Source organism: Petaurus breviceps, unplaced genomic scaffold (assembly GCF_028583685.1).
Source record: "Petaurus breviceps papuanus isolate PSGF00001 unplaced genomic scaffold, PetGlider_PUasm1.0 99, whole genome shotgun sequence".
In the NCBI taxonomy this organism is placed as follows: domain Eukaryota; kingdom Metazoa; phylum Chordata; class Mammalia; order Diprotodontia; family Petauridae; genus Petaurus; species Petaurus breviceps.
The window spans coordinates 22741336-22765383 of NW_027187465.1; the positions used below are offsets into that span (position 1 = coordinate 22741336).

General features: G+C 38.0%; 2 protein-coding genes across 3 annotated transcripts in view; one reads left to right on the forward strand and one right to left on the reverse strand.

Moving 5' to 3' along the window:
• The window catches only part of PPTC7 (protein phosphatase targeting COQ7), a 37504-nt gene extending 32067 nt beyond the window's left edge, over positions 1 to 5437 (forward strand). For both annotated transcript variants that reach the window (XM_069081412.1, XM_069081413.1), the window contains exons 5-6: positions 457 to 586; positions 1539 to 5437. In XM_069081412.1, the coding sequence (XP_068937513.1) occupies positions 457 to 586; positions 1539 to 1597 (189 nt within the window). In that variant the 3' untranslated portion in view covers positions 1598 to 5437. The remainder of the gene's footprint in view (positions 1 to 456; positions 587 to 1538) is intronic.
• A 1474-nt stretch (positions 5438 to 6911) lies between these two features.
• RAD9B (RAD9 checkpoint clamp component B) overlaps positions 6912 to 24048 on the reverse strand; it is a 45967-nt gene continuing 28830 nt past the window's right edge. Inside the window, 1 exon segment of the mRNA XM_069081411.1 lies at positions 6912 to 7679. Coding sequence (XP_068937512.1) covers positions 7557 to 7679 — 123 coding nt within the window. The 3' untranslated portion in view covers positions 6912 to 7556.

A 24048-nucleotide genomic window follows, 5' to 3' on the forward strand; every position in this document is an offset into this window, starting at 1 on the left:
TAAACCCTGTGCTAAGCTCAGGGGATACAAAGAAAGTCCTTGGCCCTGGGAGCTCCCAGTCTAGTAAGGGAGACCACATGCAAACAGTTTTGTCCAAACAAGGCAGCACCAGGATTAAGGACTGAGAACAGCTTCTTGACTCCAAGGCAACCAGGAGGCAGAGATGTCAGGGGAAAGAGTTCCAGGCTTTGGGGATAGTCAGGGAAAATGCCTGGAGTTGGGAGATGGAGCTTTGGGTGGAGGACTAGTGAGAGCAGAGGCAGGGAGGCCAGCCAGCAGGTTGCTGGCCCAGGAGCTGAGGAAGTGATGGAAAGATGTCAAATCGAGTTTGAAAAGTAGTACTTTTTCCAAGTAATACTTACATTGTATTAAGAAATTATGTCCCTCCTCACTGTAAATCTATGATCCTCTGTGGGTTAGTCCTTTTAAAAATAATTCGTTTGTCCTTCATTCCAGAATTCAAATTATGAGAGTATACAACAGACCGCAAGAAGCATTGCGGAGCAAGCTCATGAGCTGGCATATGACCCAAATTACATGTCACCTTTTGCCCAGTTTGCATGTGACAACGGATTGAATGTGAGAGGTAAGTAAGCCTTTGGGAAGCTTTTGGAATTTGGGGGCATGGAAGTGGGAATGGAAGTCTTCTAAGCAACAAAAACACTGGCCTTTCCCTTCATTTGCCCCTCCTCTACCTATACCTTTGGACCAAGGTCACTGAGATGGTGACCACCTTTCAGTACCTCACCCTGTTGGCTATATGAAACAGGGATAACCTGAAAGTTGCCAAGTACCAGAACCTCACTCTGTGAACTGAGCCCAACAGGCCTCTGGGCATTCCAGGCAGTTTTGCCAGTGTGTCCTTCACATGTTTGACATTCTGCTTCCTCTGTCATTGCTACAGTGTTTGCTTCAGAAAGGGAGATGATATTAAAACTGTTTGTGGCTGCTTGCAGATACACGGTACTTACAGAGAGTTATATAACTTTACCATTGTGATACCATAGCTCCCTCCTGGAGCTTCTCATTGAATGAATTCTTGCAGTCACTTGGTCCAAATTCACATCAGTGTGTGTCTGCCAGAGTGGTGAGACTGGTGGGCTTCTGGCTGGTGCAGGGTTTGAGTATGCAAAGGAAGAACTGGTGCCACAGCTGCTTTGCAGAGGCAAGTGTCATCCACATAAAGAGAAAAATCCCCTGCAGTAGATCATGGCACGGCTTTGGCCCTTCCTGCCTTTGCGATGTGGGCCAAGCAGATGGGCCTTGCTGGACCTCAGTATTTTCAGTGCCTAGTCCGGTGGTCCTTCCCTAAAGTAGGAGAGGCGTCACAAGGTGACTCACCAGCTGGGGAGATGCTGCCTTGGCTTCTTAAAGACCAGTTTCTCTTTCTAGGAGATCATACCATGCTCTGTCCCACTGCAGTGTCTTGAGAGGCAGAACCTGCCTCCCCACAGTTGAGGCTTTGATGCCTTTGGCCATCTCTCTGCCTTCTTGTTTGACTTTTTGTGCCAAGATGTTGTAATCCTTTTTCCTTTCAGGAGGAAAACCTGATGACATCACTGTCCTCCTTTCCATCGTAGCTGAGTATACAGACTAGCTCACCTCAATGTCAGCCTCTGACTTTCCTGTTCCTGCTGGCAGGACCGCGTTTCCCTTGCCGCTGATCTCGATGGCCAGTGACTCACGCCTGTCGCCTGTCTTTTTACAACCCAGTTGAGATCCTTGTTACGAACCACTACTGTCCCACTACTAGCTCACGTCTGCCAGCAACAGCGGAAGAAAATGCAGGACTTGAAGCTTGCCCTTCATCACTAGTTATCCTTTGCAGGGAGAGGCAGAAGGAAGACCTTCAGAGCCAAATAAATGGCTGCTGCTTTTCAGAACTCAGTCGGTGAAGTATTGAAAATGAGTAATGTTGGTAGATTGTAATTCAGAACTAGAATGTGTAAAATTTATTTAAGACAAAAAAACCACCACAAATCATATACTACATCTACTAGGAAAATGCATTACTCGCTGAAGGAAATGTTACACACGAACCTTCACATGCATAGTCTGTTGTTGTGAGATGATAGAGTATGTCTGTGTGTCTGGTATAACCCCCTATTTTTCAGGGGCTTCTAATTCTGCTGTAAAACATTGCTCTGGATTCATCTTAAAGTCTTGAGCCCAAGAGCCCTTTTATTACCAAATTGAGAGAAAAATCCGTTTAAATTCTTTGGATGCAAAGTTTGTGCTTTTTAAAACGATGCTTAATTGTGCTCCAGTGACTAAAATTTTAGTAGCTCATTAGTCCAGATCAAATGGGCTTTTGGGACAGTTTTGAAAAGCTGAGAGGGTTAGGAGTAGGAGAGGGGAGCCACTCCTTGCCAAGTTTAATTGGAGGTCAGGGGAAAGGAAAGATTATTCCTAAGGTTGTGAAAGAGACTCTTCAAAGCCCGGAGATTTAATATTATGGCTGAAACCCTCTTTCTTCATTGTCTGAATGTGTCATAGGGAAGTATGCCAATGTCTCTGTGCAAGAACAGGAGGCTGGATGGAGGGCCAAGGACTTGAAAATGCTGGCCATGCCCTTGAATTGTGTTGGCTTCTGGTTACTTAGGCCTTGTTAAGACCCACTTTGGGTAGCACACACTGCATCAAATTTAACTTGATCTGTGTCAGCAAACACTTTGTGTAATTGCAAGAGCACTTAAAAGCCCCAGAAAAAAATTCTTTGTGAAAATCTGACATTTTGATTTTCCCTGAAAGAAATTTAGGGATGTCAGATTCAAACTTAATGTTTACAGTTTCTTAATAGCCATTTTACAGTATACTGTTTCCATTTCAATTACCCAGCATCCAAATTCTCCATTATCTACAAACTCACATTTACTTTTGGGGCTCATTTAAAAGTTGACTGCTGTAAAGATATATTTTTGGGTCAGTTTTTCTTTTTCCATTAACCTGGTGGTAGAAAGATATATACTTAGAAATCCTTAAATTAAAGCCATGTTTTATATATACATATATACATAAATAAATATATATATATATAAAAAGTCAGGTAACATTAGTGTTTAGAAGAGAATGCAATTAAACCAGATAAGTATCTGCTTGAGGAGAATGTAGAAAGTTTGTTTTCCTCTAAAGATCTTACTCTGCCCAGTTTATTGCATTAAAACTGTTATGTTTGAGGTTACCTCAACTGGTTTTAAAAGATTTTTTTTTTTGTGAAGTTGTACTGTATATTTGCAAAACTGTATGTCAGGCTTTGGTTTTATTTAAAAATTTTTTAACATGTACCATGTACATGTCATTACTATATTTCAAAGCATCATGCTTGTAACAGGCATTTCATTTATAATGAGAATGAGTTATTCATTTGTAAGCCATTCAGTAATTTATCTACTATTCCTAAATTGGCATAATGTTAGATATATATATTTTGAATCACCTTTAATTACATGTCAGAATGCCTTAACTACCCTAACTTGATAAAAATAGCATTCTTTGATAGAGGGGAAGGGGGGGAGGGGAGGGAGTGTTAGAATAATGAGAAATTGTAGTGCTGTGATAAAACATGGAAGAGTGAGTGTGGCACGTGGCGGGTATTTATTTTGCACAAACTATTTGCAGTCTATATGTTTTTAAGAAACAGAAGGTTGCATCCAGATGGATTTTTTTTTTGAAAGGAATATACTCATACTTAGGCTGATGGCTTAATTTCTGTTGTATGGGGTTTTAAATTTCTTCTGGTCTGAGGCATCTGGCCTTATGATCTGGATGTTTTTGCATTAATTTTCCAATGCCTACAATTTTGGTTCCTGGGAAGAGTAGAGCTAACAAATTACCAGCTATTCTCTGCTGAGATATAACCCCAAACAGGCTTTATAGAGCTAGACAGGTGGTATTTTATACAGTTTACTTAATCAGCTTAAAGTCTTGCTTGACAAATGGTTGTTAGAGTATAAAATTGACAATTTGTTCCCATGGTGTTAAGAGAAGTTCTACAGTGGAAATGCCCAGTACTTGACCTATAGATTAATGACCCAAAGTCTTTTCTCACTCTGTGTCCCACCCTTCCCCAGAATTCCCTGTGCTATGTTATATCCACTCTTTTGTAACTGTTAGGGGGATTATAAATCAGCTACCGCTTTCCCCCTTTCCCTTAGTGGTTCGAGATTCTTGGGCCCTTTTGGGGGATCCTAGATCTTGGGGAATGAGTGTCTTAGCTGTGCCACTTAGTGTGACTCTAAACCTGATGTTTGTGCTAATGATAGCTTAAATCAAGCTGTATAAGTGAAGCCATTTGCCTCACGTAATGGGACTTTTATAGCAAAAGAGAAAATTTGGATTTTTAATTTACAAATTACAAATTATTTATCCCTCACTGGATGCACCAAAGACCAGTAAAGTTTATAGCTTTTCCATCTATATTTATAAAGCAATACTGTATTATAAAGAATTAATATTTTTATCACATGCTTGAAGATTTTATTTTGTTCTGTTTGAAAATGTGCACTCTAAACATATCAAAACCTTATTTCTTCCTATGAACTTAAGCTGCCTGCGCACAAAAAAAAATCTACTGAATGGAGATACAGTGGGGTCCATGTGCTTTTTTTTTCTTTTTTTTTTTTTTTAAAAAAGCCCAGGGTAGAGAGAGGGGAGAAGAAAAATAAGGGGAAAAACAGTCATTTTTTTTTTCTGTCCTGTAATAGGGTAATGTAGTGGCTTGACATGATTGATGGGTACTAAACCACAAAGAGAATCCATTCCAGGTATGTTTGTTTGAGGGTTGTACTTGTATAAAATATTAGGTTCAGTGCTTTGCTTGATGGAAAAAGTTTCCTCAATTGAGGGAACTGTTCTGAAGTAAACATCCCATACCAAGTAACCAGACAGGGAGTGTGGGATTTCTTTGGGGAAAGTCTGTGTTTAAGGATGTGTGGAGAAGGTGGGCTTTGCTTTCAGATGTTAATGATTCCTTGTCACCTTACTTGCTGTCTTTTGTTCAAACTACCACATCCAATTTCCCTGGGGAAAAGAAGTAATATATGTTTTGTACTTAAAGAAAAATTTTAAAATACGAGAAATCAGAATCTGATTCCATTTATAGAACTGAACATGTGAAGAGAGAACTAACATGAGATTTGGATTCAAATTATAGGACATTTGGGAAAAAAAGTTCTCAACTGAAAATCAGCTATTTCTGTTCAGAGATTACAACTGTATCAGATGGCTTATGGCAAAGTTGGCTAAAATAACAAAGCAAAATTGAATCTATACCTGTACTAATGAGAATTTTTTTTGTTTTGAGACTTATCATTACCTGTCTTACAAGAGGCAAGTACCTGAATTGGATGTCTGAAGTATAACTTATGCAGGAATAGTTCTGTACATACATTTAAATAAACTGTAAAGATATTTAATAAATATAGTATTTATACTAAAATGTGTACATCTGTTTGTTTTTAATTCAAGCTGTCACTGAGAAATATACTGTTTCTTTGCCTTCGGCAGTACATAGATTTTAGAACTGGGATTTCTACAGCCTTTTTTATTCATTCATTGGCTTTGTCATATTCTCACTATTAATTTCCTACCTCTATTCTACCACCCCAATTCCTCAGAAGTCTTGCATTCAAACAAATATATACGCATTAGATAAAATAGCAGCATTTGAAAAGATCTTAACTCTGTGCCTCCTGATTGGGTGAGATGGACCCACAGAGAGCTCAAAGTCTTAGCTTTGAACTTGGTTTCAGGGAGTGCCAAGAAGCCCCTTGTGACCATTCTGTAATCTGATTTTAAAATTGATGCTCTAAAGTAACTGCATGTGGGTAGCAAGAGTCTGAAACAGTGCTTCTTAATCTGTGGGTCTCGACCCCATATAGGAAAAATTTGGCAGCAGTAAAAGGTTTCTGAACATGCAATGATCAGAATTTAATTTAATTAAAAATCAAACACATAATGACTCTGAAGTGTTTCTGGCAGCGCTCGCCTGTGTTGTATGGAGCAACTTCATTGTAGCCTTGGTTTTGAACACAAAGCATACGCACTTTGCCCTACACGTGCTGTCACGCCTACGTGGCACCAGTGAACACTGCTGCCGAAACAGGAAAAGTTAAAAGAAACCCTGGTCTGAAGGCTTGTGCTGTTTGTCAGGACCATGCAGCACATAGCCATTCTTCCTCCTTTGAGCCCCCAGCTGCCCATTTAAGAGAAGACCTGAAACTTCTTTGGATAGCCATAGGAAACAGTTCTATGCCCCTTCATCTTTTGGTAAGAATGCTCTCAATTTTGCATCGACTGATCATTTCAAAAGTAGTTTTATCAGGTTTTCTTCTAAGATCTGGATGGATCCCTGGGCAGGGGAGTAATAGTCTCACATAGGAACATCTCCCTGAATTTATCGCCCAAGGAGTGCAAAGGGAAAAGCTCAGTGAGGGCTTCATTTTGTTAGGCTGCTGTGACTCCTTTACCAGGCAGTGAGAGCCAGATTCATTCTGACTCCAGAAATCTGTTCCTAACCTGCTGCCTTCATTTGTGGATTTCTGCAGCGTCTGCCAGATTTTCCTTGTTGTCTTTGTTGGTTTCTCAAAGTCTTACTGCTAGGATATCACAAAGTCTAGTGTGCTAGGAAGGGAGAGGCCAACCAAGGCGATATTACAGAGCAATGTTTTTCTCTGTTTTCAATTTCTTTGGTTTGTGTTTATTGGAGAATCAAGGAAAGGTTAAGGTCATTCCACCCTATTCCCACAGGTAACTCAAATGCAGACTCTTGAATATTGATGAGCACTAATTTTTCTGGGTATGTGTGCAGTGACATTTTGGGTATTGGCTCCTTTAGTGAAAATTCTTCTTGGTCATACCAAACAAGATTACCCCTTTACTCATAAAACTCAAGAGACTGGGGAATGTAAAGTAACAGAACACAGGTGCCCATGTTTCACAGATGATAAAGTAATCAGAATTTGCTTCTCAGGGTGGTCTCTCTGGGGCCAAAGGAGTTAACTCTTAACCCAAAATTTCTCAACATTACAATAAGGAAAAGCTGACATTACAGTTTACTAGAGTTTGAATCTTTGCACCCAAAGTACCAACATGTTATCCATGAATCAATCCCAAAATAACATTGTGTGGCAAGCTGTGTTGACATATATTGAGGGCTGGCACTGATTATTAGCCATTGACTAAAGTTTAAATGCTTTAGTAAAACTGACCAAGTGCAGAACCTCTATTGTGAAAGGGCACTGCCCTTATTTCTCCACATTGAGAGGGGAACTGAATGTTCAGTTGTGGCTATAGACAGAAGAATGGTGACCTTGTGCCTCCCCCAAGGCATCGCATCACAATAAATGGCCTAACCTTTCCAATCAAACACATTTAATAACAGTTGCTATTTAAAATGATAAAATTTTCTAAGCTATTAGAACTAAGTACTATGAACCCTTTATGGGGTTCTCTAGGAAACAGAACATGTATAGGAACTCATTATAGAGAAGCATAGACGGTGAGTGGGTCATCTAGTCAGCAGTCTGGGAGCCAAACTTCTGGAGCCACCATTCATGTTAGAAGACTTGGGAGAGTGGGCCATTACTAACATCTTCTTCACTCGCTGTTGCCAGATTGATCCATGGGTGGTTGAAGTCATGTTGCTTAGATGAAACTGCTCCAAAAAACAGGGAACAAAACTGGTGGGGAAGAAGCGGGAGACAAGTGAATCACAAAGTGTGAATTCTAGTTCTTCTGAAATACCCCAAGATGACAGCTAAAGGCCAGGACTCAGGGTACCGCTTCAGAGACTAGGGGAGGCATAAGGAATCACATTTAAGGATCCAAGTACTATTCTACTCCCCCCTCCTTCCAGGGAAATTTCAGGAAGTTGAGATTACTACTGCTGCAAAGGGCTCTACTTATGTTATCACAGCTTAGTCTTCGAAACAATCTTGAGTGCTATTGTTATTCTCATTATACAAAGAAACCAAGGCACATGGATTGTAATTTGCCCCCTTGAGTGTCTGAGGCAGGATTTGAACTTTCAAGTTGAAATCCCAGCTCTAGAGCTCTGCACTGTTGGCACCCAGCTCTCTCTGATGGCAGTTGCGATGGCTGCCTGAGGCAGATATGAATCCCAGCTTAGTCATCGACATTCAGTCATCAATCAACAAACATTTACTAAGTGCTTGTTACAGGGCAGACATTTAGGTGCTAGTGATAAAATACAGAATTGAGATCTCTGCTTGCCCCCAGAAGCTTATTTCTATTTGGGCTATATGTTCACATGAGTAAATAGAAGATATATAGACACATCCATATATGTGCAGCTATAGCTATATATGTATAAATAGAATACAAAAGCGATTTCAGAGGAGTTGATAATAACAGAATCGAAAAGGTCTCTCAAAGGAGTTATCATTTGAGGTGAGCCTTTAAGGGAGCTAAAGGTTCCAAGAGGTAAGAGTGAGGACATGTATAATGGAGAATATTCCAAGCGTGTATTTTATTCTAGAGGGAACAGACACTATTACATAAAGCTCCTTGAGCAGGGGAGTTACCTAGTACAAGACTGTGCTTTAGGAATATCAATTTGACAGTTTTCTGGAGGATGGCTTTTACAAGAAAAGGCTGGATGGAGGGGGACCTATTGGTTATTGCAATGATTCATCTTAACTGAAGTATTGAAAGCCTGAATTTGGCATGGTGGTTGTGTGAGCAGAGTGAATGCACTTGATGCCATAAGTTTTGTGAAGGTTGAATGGACAAGATTTGGCAACTGATTGGGTATTCAGGATGAGTGAGGAAGAACAGCAGACAGCAAACCTGGGTCATTTGAAAAAATAGGAGTGTTAGGAAGAGGGTAAATATAGAATTCTATCTTGGGGAGGTTGATTTTGATATGCTTATGGGACATCCCAGCAGAGCTCAGAAGAGAGCTGAGGACTGGGTCCATAGACTTTAAACATCTGTTTAAAGATGATAATTGAATCCACAGGAGCTGATCAGATCATTGAGAATTTAGAAAGAGAAGGGAACGGGGAATTCTGGGAAGATGGTGGAGTGGGTCAGAAAATTCTGATTTCTTCCACTAATAAGACAGATTCATCATGGGATGAACATAAAGCAGCAAAAATAAGAATTGGGGTAGAACAATGGTCCTCCCAGAGAAGACCTGAGGGTTCTAAGGCTTGGCCCAAATGAACTGAAAATACCTCCAGGCCTTCTCAGCTGAAACACCAAACAACAAACCTTGGGGAGAGCTGGGTTGAGAGGGCAGCCTCAGCCTCAGCCACAGTGTGGGGGTCAGATATCTGAGCAGAGGAAGACTGAACTCTACTGTTGAGGGATGCCAGACCCAACTGTGCTGACTGGCTGTGGCCCTGAGCTGCAGCCAATGTTGAGAAGGAACAAGCTCATGCCTGGTGAGTGGGCTAGGAGCTGGCTGTGGGCACTTAGAGGAGAGCTGAGTTCCTGGTTGAATTGGCTGTGGGCACTTAGAGGAGAGCTGATTTCCTGGTTTCCATTCCAGGTCAGAGAGGAAAGCTGAAGGTTGCAGTGGCTGGAGGGTCTGCAAGGAGCAAGAGCATTCCAGCACAGCATGACTGAGGGCCCTAACCATGGCTTAGGAATGGAGAGGAGGGCCCAAAGTTGGGCCTATGACAAAGCTCAGAAAATAGCAACAAGAAGGACCTGAGGCCAGGGGCACTATTCTCCATACCCCAGGACTAGAACTGATTGTAATAATAAGCTGCTAAAAATAAAAATTGGACCCTGGCAGCAAGCGACACTGACTGACAGCCCAGTGCATGGAGCAGGGAACCTGAGTCATGGCTGCCTCCATCTCCTGCTTTCCCTTCTCTCCCTCCAACCCACAGTCCCAGCCCCTTCCTGGGGCCCTTCTTGTCAGGGCCATGGCTGTGAGGCTGCTTCAGCATGGCCAGGTGCCATGGGTGAGGTAGAGGCACTGAGTGGCAGCCAGGCGGGCAGAGGGGAGGGAAGCCACCCTGGGAGCCCCGCTGATCCCCACCGCCTTCCTCTGGAGCAGGAGCCATAGCAGGAGTGGCAGCCCCTGCCGTCCAACCCGGTTGGAGGATCTGAAAAACGCTTTGGTGGAAACCAAGGAAACAGCTTCCTAATTGGCATGAATGGGATGCAGACCATGCAGAATCTGAATGACCACTTGGCTTCTTACCTGGAGGATATGTACCCTCTGGTTACATCTGATATAAAACATCAGAATTTACAGCATAAGAAGAGGGAACCTGGTAAGAAGTAAGGTTATTCTCAGGATGAACAAGATTTCAGTAACCTGCAATTACAGATTCGGGGTGCCAACTTGCCAACATTAGATCCTACTACATGTTGATGATATGTAGATATGATGATATATGCTTTGCTCTCAAGTTTGAGAATGAACTGTCCATCGAAAGAGATGAATATTGAAGTGGAGGTACTTTGGAAGATCCTGGATGTGTTTGACTGTTGTCATATCTGACTTGGGAAAGGAGATGAGGAAGAAGCTTTTCCTTATGAAGAAGCACCACAAAGAAGAAATGGGCAAGCAACACATGACAGATGCTATCAAAGCTAATAGGCAAATTAAGTCAACCTCAGGAGATCTCATTAAGGTCCTAGAGGGCATGAGATAGGAATATGAGTTTATAATTAAGAAGAATTAACAAGACTTAAAACACTTGGTACAAAGAATTTGTGTCCCTCCCTATCTTCTACCCAGTGAACCATCCCTTGGAACAAAGAATAAAAAAAGAAAGAAAGAAAGCTGATCAAAACCAACCAAAACATCAACCAAATCTGACAGGATTATTTCACATCCATAGTCTTCCACCTCTGTAAAGAAGGGAGAGAGGTCCAGTTTGTCCTCTTGTGCCTGGTTTGGACATTATAATTACAATTCAACTACATACATACATATATATACATAAAACAATTCAACTATATGTGTGTATATTATCAGCCATGCAGAGAGCTGCAAGGAACTGAGATGCACTCCTACAGACTGACCTTCAGACCTGACAGTAAAAATTCTATTCTCTGGAATGTAGTTAGAGGTGCCACTTCTTCCAGATCCCCAGCAGATAAGTCTCTCACTAAAAGGTGAAGCAGATGTAGTTGCTGGAAGACTCGGAGCCTCACATGTACAAGATATTTTGGGGTATCAAGAATCGTCTTGAGAATGATATTGTCATCTACTTCCTGCTCATGGAGGGTGAGGGTAAAGGGAAAGCAGAAGAGTCTAAATCAGTCAAAAACTCCAAAGATCAAGCCATGATACATGACATTGTGAATTAAAAAGTGTAATGGGAATGCAAATTTGGAAGATCTTCCCTGCCCCTAGGCTAAAATGCACCTGAAGCCTGGGGAGGGAGGCTTGTTTTTCAGTAGATACTTCTTGATTGGCCAGTGAGTCAATAAGGTTGTTACATTCTCTGAGCCAGGAGAAGGCTATATAAGCCCTGATGTGTAGCTTTGTTTTGGGACTCACTTTGAGAAGTGTTCTGTGATTTGATCTGAATTCTGGGAAGCCATTGTTGAGAGTCCCCCGGCTTTGAAAAACCCAAATGCTGATTTGGTATGGATGTAATGGTTGGACAGTTTGGAAATCTGTCTACTTGATCTGTTTCTCTGACTTGATAATTCTGTCTGTGTATTCTGAAGTTTGGGGTGCTGACCATTTTCCCCTGAACAAGGTAAACGATATATGTCTGACTGATTAAAGTAAGCTTGTTAACCCATTTTGAGTTGCTTTCCTTTATCAAAGCAGATCCAAGAACCTGTGTGAGCAGCCACCCTAGGGACTCCAGGGTGCTTGCTGCTACAAAAAGACATCCTTTTGCAAGTCATTGTAATCCAGAAGTCTGAGAGTGAAGGACATAAAGGTTTCTACTAGGTCTAAATACTTTTTTTTAAAAGCAATCGGGGTTAAGTAACTTGCTCAAGGTTACACGGCCAGGTGTTTCTGGGTGGGTAATAAGTGTCTGAGCCCAGACTCAATCCCCAGGTCCTGCCGACACTGGAGTGGGTACTCTTACTCGCTGTGCCACTTGGCCACCCCTAAATACTTTTCTAATGAAAACTCAGGCAGATCCAAACCACTAATGGAGGTGTTCTACATGACACATTTGGAATTACTAATGCATCAATCTTTAAAACTCACCTTTTTTCTCTGTATCATGCTTAATCTTTTACTGTACTTACCAAATTAATGTGTGAATTAATGAGAGTTAAAATAGATGTCTTCTTAATGTCAGCTCCAGAGGAAAAAAATTAAAATGAGTAAGCAAAGGAGAAAGAACCCAACCATAGACAGCTACTATAGTGATAGAGAAGATCTGGGTTTGTATTCAGAGAAAGATACTGAGATTTTTTTAAAAAATCTACTCCTACCCCAAAGGGCAATGTCAAATTATCAGAAGCCCAAAAAGAGTTCTTGGGAGAACTTAAAAAGGACTTAAAATTCAGATAAATAGAGGGAAAATTAGGGAGAAAAATAAGAATAATGCAAAAAAATTGTGAAAAGAAAGTCAATCAAGTGGAGAAAGAGATCCAGAATCTTAAGAAAGAAAACAAAACCTTGAGAACTAGAATTGACAAGGGGAAGTGAATGACATTACATCAAGAAATAACAAGAACAAAATCAGAAGAATGAAAAAATAGAAAATAATGTGAAATATCTCATTTGAAAAACAACTGGGGTGGCTAGGTGGTGCAGTGAGTAGAGCACCAGCCCTGGAGTCAAGAGGACCTGAGTTCAAATCCAGCTTCAGACACAACACTAGCCATGTGACCTTGGGCAAGTCACTTAACCCCAATTGCCCTACCCTCCCCCCTCCAAAAAAAAAAGGAAAAACAAAAAACAACTGATCTGGAGAACAGATCAAGGAAAGACAATATAAGAATTATTGGACTACCTGAAAGTTATAATCAAAAAAAAGAATCTTGATACAATATTACATGAAATAATTAAAGAAAATTGCCCTGGATTTCTAGAAAAAGAGGATAAAGTAGGAATAGGAAAAATCCACCAATCACTACTTGAAAGCAATCCCAGGATGAAAGCCTACAGAAATATCATGGCCAAGTTTCCCAGAGTAAAGAGAAAATATTACAAGCAATAAGAAAAAAAAAACCCAGCTCAAATACTGCAGAGCCACAATCAGAATTATACAAGACCTAGCAGCCACTATACTAAAAGACCATAGGTCTTGGAATACTATATTTCTAAGAGTAAAAGAGTTGGAGTTATGGTAAAAAATAACTTACCTAGCAAAATTAAGTATAATCCCAAATGAAAAAAAAATAAGACATTTAATGAATAGAAAGACTTTCAGGTATTTGTCACAAAAAGACTAGAACTTAATGGAAAATACAACATATAAGATCCAGGAGAAATATAAGGTAAACATCAAAGAACAATTATGAGGGACTCAATAAGGTCAAACTGTTTACTTCTTGGAACTTGCTTATATGTAAAAATGCTATCAGTACTCTTAAGACTGTCATCAGTACTTGGGTGATTTGAAAGAAAGGTTGGAGCTGACCTGAGTATGATGGGGTAATTCTAAAAAACAAAATTGAGAAAGAAAAAATAGCAATTATCTCATACAAATGAGGCATGAAATAAGAAAAAACTGACAGAAGAAATAAGTGAGGGTGGAGGGCTGGTAGTGCTGGAACCTCATCAGATCTGGGTTAAAGAGAGAACAACATACACATCTAGAAAGGCATAAAAGTTTTCTAAATTTATAAAAAAATAAGAGGGCAAGCATACAAGATGGGGGTTGGTTAGAATGTATATAGCTCAAGATTTAGGAGGGTGGAGGAGAGAAAAAGGGAAGGATTCTTAGAGGAATGGGTAGAATAAGGAATAGGATGATGGGGGGCATTCTTTAACAGGGTGTGGATTAGGGAGGTAGTGATTAGAAGTAAACTAGAAGAGGGATAGGGTGAAAAGAGAGGCTGAGAAGTACAACAGTGAGGAAAAAATAGGATGGAGGGAAATACACAAATAATAATTATAACTTTGAATGTGAATGGGATGAACTTACACATAAAATGGAAATGGACAGCAGAATGGATTAAAAATCAGAATCAACAATATGCTGCTTACAAGAAACACATTTTTAAAATGAGAGATACATAAAAAGTTAAAATAAAGAGCTGGAGTAGAATTTATTATGCCTCAATGAAAAAAAAGAGGAGGGGTAACAATCATGATCTTAGACAAAATTAAAGTTAAAATAGATTTAATTAAAAGAGATAAACAGGGAAACTACATTATGACAAAAGGTATATATAGATAATGAAGCAATAGCAATATTAAACCTATATGCACCAAATACTATAGCATCTTAATTGTTAAAAGAAAAGTTAAATGAATTATAGGTGGAAATAGATAGTAATACTATCATAGTGGGGAACTTCAATATTCCCCTCTCAGAACTAGATAAATCTAACCAAAAATTAAATAAAGAAGTCAAGGGAGTGAATAGAATTTTAGATAAGCTAAATATGATAGATATCTGGAGAGAATTTAATGGGAATAAAAAGGAATACACCTTTTTCTTGGTGGTACATGGGTCCTTTACAAAGATTGACTATATATTAGGTCATAAAAATTTAGTAGCTAAAAGCAGAAATATTAAATGCTTCCTTTACAGACCACAATGTAATAAAAATTATATTTAATAAGGGACCATGGAAACAGAAAAAAAAATAGAGACTAAACTACATAATCTTAAAGAATAAATGGATTAAAGAGCAAATCATAGAAACAATAATTTCATTAAAGAAAATGACAATAATGAGACAACATATTAAAACCAATGGGATACAGGAAAAGCAGTAATCAGAAAAATTTATATCGGGCAGCTAGGTGGCACAGTGAATAGAGCACCGACCCTGGAGTCAGGAGGACCTGAGTTCAAATCTGGCCTCAGACACTTGACGCACTTACTAGCCGTGTGACTTTGGGCAAGTCACTTAACTCCAACTGCCCTTGAAAAAGCAAAAAATAAATAAATAAATGCCCATAACCATAATCTAGATTTTGAGGGCGGCTAGGTGGCGCAGTGAGTAAGAGCGCCGGCCCCGGAATCAGGAGGACCCAGGATCAGTTCTGACCTCAGATACTTAACACCCACACAAAAAAACTGGCTGTGTAACCTTGGGCAAGTTACTTAACCCCAACTGCTTTAAAAAAAATTTATATCGATTAAAATAGAGAAAAAGCAGACCAATGAACTGGGTATACAATTTAAAAAACTAGAAGAAGAACAAATAAAAATACCCCAATTAAACACTAAATTGGAAATCCTAAAAATTAAAGGGGAAGTTAATAAGACTGAATGTAAGAAAACTATTGAATTAATAAATCAAACTAGGAGTTGGTTTTATGAAAAAAATCAAAATAGATTAATTATTGGTTAATATGATTTTATAAAGAGAAGAAAACCAAATTACTACCATTAAAAATGAAAAGAGTGACTATACCATTAATGAAGATGGAATCAAAGCAATTATAAGGAGTTATTTTGCCCAATTATATGCCAATAAATTTAACAACTTAAGTGAAATTAAAGAATATTTACAAAAATATAAGCTGCCTAGATTAGCAGAAGAGGAAATAGAATATCTAAATAGACCTATTTTAGAAAAAGAAATTGAACAGGTCATAAATGAGCTTCCTAAGAAAAAAAAGCATCAGGACCAGATAGAGTAACAAGTGAATTCTATCAAACATTTAAAGGTCAATGTTTACATTTTTTAATATTTAAACTCCAATATTAAATTACTTGGAATAATAGGCAAACTCCTTTTTATGAAACACATATGATACTGATACCTAAACCAGGAAGAGTAAAAAGAGGGAAAGAAAACTATAGACTAGTTTCATTAATGAATATGGATACAAAAATCCTAAATAAAACACTAGCTAAAAGATTACACCAATATTTTACAAAGATTAATGACCAAGTGGAATTCATACCAGGAGTGTAGAGATGGTTTATCATAAGAAAAATTATTTAAAATAATTTATTACATCACTCACAAAAGTAACAAAAATCATGATTATATCAATAGATGAAGAAAAAGCATTTGATAAAGTACACCATTCATTTCTCCTTTTTTTTTTTTTTTTTGCTTTTTTTGGGGGAGGGAGGACAATTGGGGTTAAGTAACTTGCCCGAGGTCACACGGCTAGTTTTTTTGTGTTAAGTGTCTGAGGCCGAATTTGAACTCAGGTCCTCCTAACTCCAGGGCCAGTGCTCTATTCACTGTGCTACACCATTCATTTCTATTAAAAACACTTGAAAGTTTAATTATGAGTGAACTTTTCCTTAAATTGATAAACATTTGCCAAAAAAGCATCAGCAAGCATTATTTGTAATGGAGATAAGCTAGAAGCCTTCCCAGTAAGATCAAGTGTGAAACAAGGATGCCCACTATCACCAGTATTATTCATTTTGTACTGGAAATCTTAGTAATAGCAATAAGAGGAGAAAAAAGAAATAGGAAGAATTAGAATAGGAAATGGGATAATAAAACTATCTCTTTTTGCAGATGATATAATGATATACTTGGAAAAATCCTAAATACTCAGCTAAAAAGTGAATTGAAATGATTAATAATTTCAGGAAAGTAGTAGGATATAAAGTAAACCCACATAAATCATCAGTAATTTCATATATCACCAACAAGACCCTGCAGGAAGAGAGAGCTAGAGATATCCCATCTTAAAAAACTCTAGTTTTAAAGAACTCTAGTATGAAATACCTGGGAGTACACCTGCCAAAACAAACCCAGGAACTATATGAACAAAATCAAAAAAGTTTGTATACAAATAAAATCAGATTTAAATAGAAAAATATTAATTGCTCATGGGTAGCCAAGGCCAATATACTAAAAATGACAGTTTTAAAATTAATCTACATATTCAATGCCAGCCCAATTAAATTACCAAAAAATTATTTTACTAAGCTAGAAAATATAAAGGAAGGAGGCTGAGCAGTATCAGATCTTAAACTATTATAAGACAAAAATTATCAAAAATATCTGGTACTGGCTAAGAAATAGAAAGGTAGATCAGTGGAACAAAGTAAACATACAATTTACAGCAGCAAACAAATATAGTAATCTAGTGTTTGACATGTGTAAAGACTTAACTTTTCAGGACAAGAATTCATTATTTGGTAAAAATTGTTGGGAAAGCTGGAAAACAGTTTGACGGAAATTGGATGTAGGCCAATGTCTTACACCATTTACCAAAATAAGTTCAAAATGGATACATGACTAGAAAATCTGAAGAACATAGAACATATTACCTATCAGACTTATTGATAGGTGAACAATTTATGAACAAAAAAATATAAAAAGCACTGTGAAATGTAAAATGGATAATTGATTACATTAAATTAAAAAAGTTTTGTACAAATAAAACCAATGTAGCCAAGATCAAAAGGAAAGTTGGAAAACTAGGGGAAATTTTTGTAGAAAATTCCTCAGATAAAGGTCTTATGTCTCAAATATATAAAGAACTTTGTCAAATCTGTAAGAATATAATGATATCTCAGTTGATAAATGGTCAAAGGATATGAATAGGCAGTTTTCCGGTGAAGAAATCAAAACAATTTATAGTCATATGAAAAAATGCCCTAAATAATTATTGAGTAGAGAAATGCAAACTAAAACTACCTTGAGATATCATTTTACACCTATCAGACTGGCTAAAATGACAGAAAGGGAAAATGATAAATATTGGAGGGGATGTGAAAAAACTGGAACCTTAATTCAGTGTTGGTGGATCTGTGAGCTGATCCAACCATTTTAGAAAGCAATCTGGAATTATGCTAAAAGAGTTGTAAAACTGCGTATACCCTTTGACCCAGTAATACCACTACTAGGTCTGTTTCCCAAGATGATTAGGGAAAAAGGAAAGGAACCCATATGTTCTAAAATATTTATAGCAGCTCTCTTTGTGGTGGCAAAGAACTGCAGGGATGCCTGTCAACTGGAAAGGCTGAACAAATTGTGGTATATGTTTGTGATGGAATATTACTCCACTGTAAGAAACTGTGAGCTTGATGATTTTAGAAAAACATGGAAAGAATTGCATGACACAATGAAGAGTAAAATGAGCAGAACTAAGAAAACATTGTATACAGTAACAGCAATATTAAGAACAACTTTGAGAAACCAAGTCATTCTGACTATTATAAATATCCAAATTAACTGCAAAGGTCCTATGAAGGAAGAAGCTGTTACATCCAGAGAAAGAATTGACATCTATCTATCAATCTATCTACACACACACACACATTTGTGTCTAATGGTAGCTATCTCTAGAGGGGGAGTGGGGGAAGGGAAGGGGAAAAATTACACAATAACTGTTGTACATTTGAAAGGAGTAGAAAATTGTACAGAACAGATCTGTAGTTTCAGGTGTAATTCTCTTATTTTTCCTATCCTGCTTTGTTATGGAAATCTTGTTTTATTTCTTAAGAATTTTTTTATTTAAATTTTTTATTTTTTTTTTAAAGAGAGAATAAAACCCAGGACAGAGGCCTGGACCCAGACAAAGGCATCACAGTAGATGGTCTTGTGAAGGAGACTAAGAAGGATCTGTCAGATAGGAAGAGAACCAGGGCAGACCACTGTCATAAAACTTGGGAAGAGAGTATCTAAAAGGGGAGGGGAGTGGTCAACAGAGTCAAGTGCTGCTTAGAGGTCAGGGTAGAAATGAACTGAGAAAAGGCCTTTGAATTTAGCCATAAAAAGATTGTTGGGAACCTCATTTCAGTTAAGTGGTGTGGAGTGAAGGCAAAGTGAAAGAGTTACAATGTGCAAAAACAGAAAAGACAGCTTTTTTCTACTAATTTGGCCATGAAAGGGAAGAGAGGAATAGAATGATAGCTTATGAGGATGTTAGGGTCAATGAAGATCTTTTAAAGATGAGGAGAGGTGGCATGTTTATAAGTAGGAGGGAAGAAACTAGTAGAAGAAGGAGAGGCTGAAAAGTAGATAGAAAAGGATAATTTAAAGGGGCAAATTCATGCAACCATTTTGGAAAACAATTTGGAATTATGCAAATTAAGAGACAAACAGCCCCACTCTTTGACCCAGAGATTCCACTGGAAGGCATATGCTTCAAAAAAAAATGATTGATAAGAAAGAAAGGCTCCAAATACACCAAAATATTGATAGCAGTACTTTTTGTGGGAGCAAAGAATTGGAAACAAAGTAAATGCCCATCACTTGGGGAATGGCTAAACAAGTTGTGGTTCATGAATATAACAGAGTATTGATGTACTTTAAGAACTAATGAACATGATGAATAAGAGAAGCATGAAAAGATTGATATGAACTGATACAAAATGAAGTAAGCAGAATCAGGAAAACCATACAGAATGAATAAAATAACATAAAAGGAAAGAACAAAACAATGGAAACTTAATGTTGCAAAATAAACAAGTGAATAAAGCCCAACTGTAACCCTTAAGAAGAGAAATGAGAAGACACCCCCTCCCTTCCCTCACCCCTGCTCCTTTTGCAGAGGTGATAATCAATAGGCATGTAACATTGCAATATCATGTCAGATTTTTTTTTCACTATGTTAATTGGTTTTGCTGATTTTTTTCTCTTCTTCCCCATAAAAAAGGATTCTTTGTGGCAAAGAACTGGAAATTGAGGGGATGTTCATCAATTGGGGGATGGCTAAACAAATTGTGGTGTATGATTGTGATGGAAAGCTTCTGTGCTATAAGAAATGATGAGCTGGTGGATTTTAGGAAAAAATGGAAAGACATGAAATAATAAAGAGTGAAATGAGCAGAACCAAGAGTACATTGTATATAGTAATAGCAACATTGTTTGAAGAATAATTGTCATTCTGGTATTATAAATACTCAATCAACTACAAAGGACCTATGAAGGAAAATGCCATCCACTTCCAGAGAAAGAACTGATAAATAGAAGTATGCATAGTTTTACATATATTTATGTATTTGTATCAAATGGTGGCCTTCTCTAGTGCAGAGTGGAGAAGAAGGGAGGGAGACAGTTTGGAACTTAAAATGTAACAAAAATAAATAAATTTTTAAAAAATATTCTTTGTTATGAGGAATGATTCTCTGGGGGAAGAATTGGGGAAGGATATAGGGGAAATGTAGGTAATATCGAGGTGGAAAATATCAACACAAATCTATTCTTTGAAATATGTTGTATAAGTTTTTATTAAGATTCTTTCCAAATGTGCTATGGTATATTTTACGGGGGGCAGTTAGGTGGTGCAGTAGATAGAGTGCTGGACCTAGAGTCAGGAAGACTCAACTTCCTGAGTTCAAATCTGGCCTCAGAGATGTACTAGCTGTGTGATCCTGGGCAAGTCACTTTACTCTGTTTGCTACAGTTTTCTCATCTGTAAAATGAGCTGAAGAAGGAAGTACTGTACTCAGTATGCCAGCAAATTTGGAAAACTCAACTGGATTAGAAAAGATCAGTTTATCCCTAAAGAATGGCAATGCCAAAAAATGTTCAAATTATCAAATGACTGCACTTGTTTTGCAAGTCACAACAAAGTTGTGCTTAAGATTCTTCAAGCTAGGCTTCAGCAAAATGTAAACAGAAATACCAGAAGAACAGACTGGTTTTCAAAAAGGGGGAGGAACTAGAGACCAAATTGCCAACATTCACTGTATTATGGAGAAAGTAAGGAAATTTCAGAAAAACATTTGCTTCTGCTTCACTGACTGTGACAAAAGCCTTTGATTGTGACAACAAAATGTGGCAAGTGCTCAAAGAAATGGGAGTACCAGATCATCTTACTCCTGAGGAACCTGTTTGCAGGTCAAGAAGCAGCAGTTAGAATCAAACATGGAACAACTAATTGGTTTAAGATTTGAGAAGGAGCATGACAAAGCTTCATATCGTCACCTTATTTATTTAATTTATATGCAGAGTACATCATGTGAAATGTCAGGTTGGATGTATCAAAAGCCAGAACTAAGGTTGCCAGGAGAAACCTCAACAATCTCAGATATTCAAACAATACCACTTTAATGGCAGAAAGAAGAATTAAGAAGCCTCTTGATGAGGGTGAAAGAAGAGAGTGTCAAAGCTAAATTGAAGCTTAACATAAAAAAACATCACCTAAGATTTTCATCCCATCACTTCCTAGAAAATAGAGGAAAAGGAAATAGAAGCAGTGTCATATTTTTATATTCTTAACTCAAAGACACTGTAGACAGCAACTATAGTCATGAAATTAAAAGACACTTGCTTCTTGGTAGAAAAACTACAGCAAATCTAAACAGCATATTGAAAAGTAGAGACATCACCTTGCTGACAAAGGTCCATATAGTCAAAACAAAAATATGAAATCAGAGGTGCACATAAAAACTTGTATGAATTGATGCAGAGTGAAGTAGGCAGGAAAACATTATGCACAGTGACTACAACCCCGTAAATGGGAACAACAACAAGAAATAGTTTTTCCAGTAGCACAGTAGTTGTGAAAGTTGGATTGTAAGGAAAGCTGAGTGCCACAGAATTAACACTTTCAAATTGTGGTGCTAGAGAGACTTTTGAGGGTCTCTTGGACAGCAAGGAGATCAAATCAGTCAATAGTTAAAGAAATTAATTCAGACTATTCACTGGAAGGTCAAATATTATAGCTGAAGATTAAATACTTTGGCTACATAATAAGAAGACAGGGCTCATTGGAAAAGACCCTGATGTTGGAAAAGATTAAAGGCAAAAAGAAAGGGGGATGACAAAGGATGAGATGGATAGATACTGTAATGGAAGCAATAGTGGAGGATAGAAGGGCCTGGTGTGCTGTGGTCCATGGGGTCAGGAAGAGTTGAACAGGACTGAACAACAACATATTTTACACATCTGAAAGTGTGCATTATGGATGGTATTTTAGAGATGTTAATTATTTTAAATATGTTCTTCCTATAGAAACTAATTTCAGGATGCTGGCAAGTCTCTTGCCTCATTTGGTGATAGCCTTTTTTATATTAGTGTAATCAACATTATTTGTGATTATACTGTTGTTAATTTGTTCTCAGTTTTACGGGGTTCAGATTTAAACAGGCTGAGGACAAGCTGCTTAACCTGCTATTATTCTTTTAAATCCAATGTTCTGTGGACTATTAAACAGGTAGATAAAGTAACTGCTTTTTTGTAATTGAGTATTGGGATGTTAAGTTCATCTTTCGTAGACTCATTGAGAGCATCTTTGGGACTTCTCCAATATCAGACAGTATGACAGGGATGAAAGGTACTTTGTCCTGTTTCTGCATGGTTTTACTATCTCATACTAAGTCTCTACATTTTGAAAGCCTTCCATTCCATATAGTCTGAAGATTCTGAGATTTCTATAATCTCAAAGCATCTACTTAACACACTATTCTAAAATTTTTATTGGTCAATGTTGTGTCTGGGAGGTTGTGGGCGACAGTTCTGTCTCTAAGTATGCTCCAGTGGCAATATAGTTTAGGTGTAGAATTCTCAAGAAGACTCTCATATTTGATTTGTGGTGTGATGATGTGTCTCCTGGTAGTTTATAAAGAATAATGAGCTTCTGCTGTATCATTCTAGCTGCCTGATGGTGTCTTGCATGGATCTGGTAAATGCCACATTTTGGCAGCGTGCAGTGACACACTGTTCAATAGCCACTGTTTCATAGCCTAATGTGCACTGATTGTTACTGTTGGTATAGAGATGCTGGCAAACATGTCCCTTTTGTCCTGTGTTCACTGTCCTAGCTGCATCTGCAAATGCTCTTGGGATGCACCAAGTCACAGCTTCACCAACAGTATATTCACGCTCCAGTTTTTCCCATAGGCCCCCCCCCAACATTTGTTGGTTTCCTCATGTGTCATCTTCGCCTACTTGACGGCTGTGAGGTATTCTCTTATGTAATCTTTGTTACAAGGAATAACGTGCTGGATCAGGGAAGGGGAAAACATCTAGGACAATATCTTGCACATTATAGGCAATTATTAAATGTTTGTTTCATTCATCCATTGATTGAAAATAGAATTATAAATCTACTGAAATGATTCCAACTGATGAAATCTTCTAACTGAATAAGCAACAATCCTGAACTTAGTTGCATCTTTTTGGGGTGGGGTGGGTGGGGAACCTCATATAAACCTATAAAATGAGACATGCTATACATTTTTATAATTAATAATATAAGAATGCTTAATATTCCACTTATTCTTATTCTAACCTACATTTTTTATTTCATCTCTTGTATAATAGTTAAAATAAGAATATTCTGTTATGTTAAAATTGTGGTGAACAATATATAAAACCTGACTAATCTAGATTCTGCTATTTTGGTATCTGACACCATTCCGGCTAGGCTGGAATGAAGTTTTCCTTCAAAGAAATTTTCAAGGAAAAATTAATTTTCTTAAGAGAAGCAACCATAGTACCTGAGTTGGAATGGACTGATCTCTTGGTTAAGAATTTCTTTCTATAACATTGCTGACAAGTGTTCAACTAGGCTCCACTGGAAAGCCTTTAGTGAGACAAAACCCACTCACTACCACACATGGCAATCTAAGTCCATCTTCCTTAGATAGTTCTCTCTAATAAGTTCTTCCTTACATCAACTCTTTTATACTTTCAACTCTTATAGGTTTCTCTGTGGCAATCCCTCTCCCTCTAACTTTTCTTGTTCCTAGTTCTGACTCTAGTCAAGCAGGACAAGTTTAATCCTTCATTGACCCAACAATACCACAACGAGGTTTGTATCCCAAAGAGATCAAAGAGCAAGGAAAAGGACCTACATGTACAAAAATATTTAGAGCAGCTATTTTTGAGGTGGCAAAAAATTGGAAATTGAAGGGATGCTCATCAATAGGGGACTAGCTGAACAACTTGTAGTATATAATGGTGATAAATTACTATTGTGCTATTAGAAATGACCACGGGAGTGGTTCCAGAAAAATGTGGCAAGACCTATATGAAGTGATGCAAAGTGGAGTGAGAACTGGGAGATCATTGTGCGTAGTACAGTTGTAGTGATCA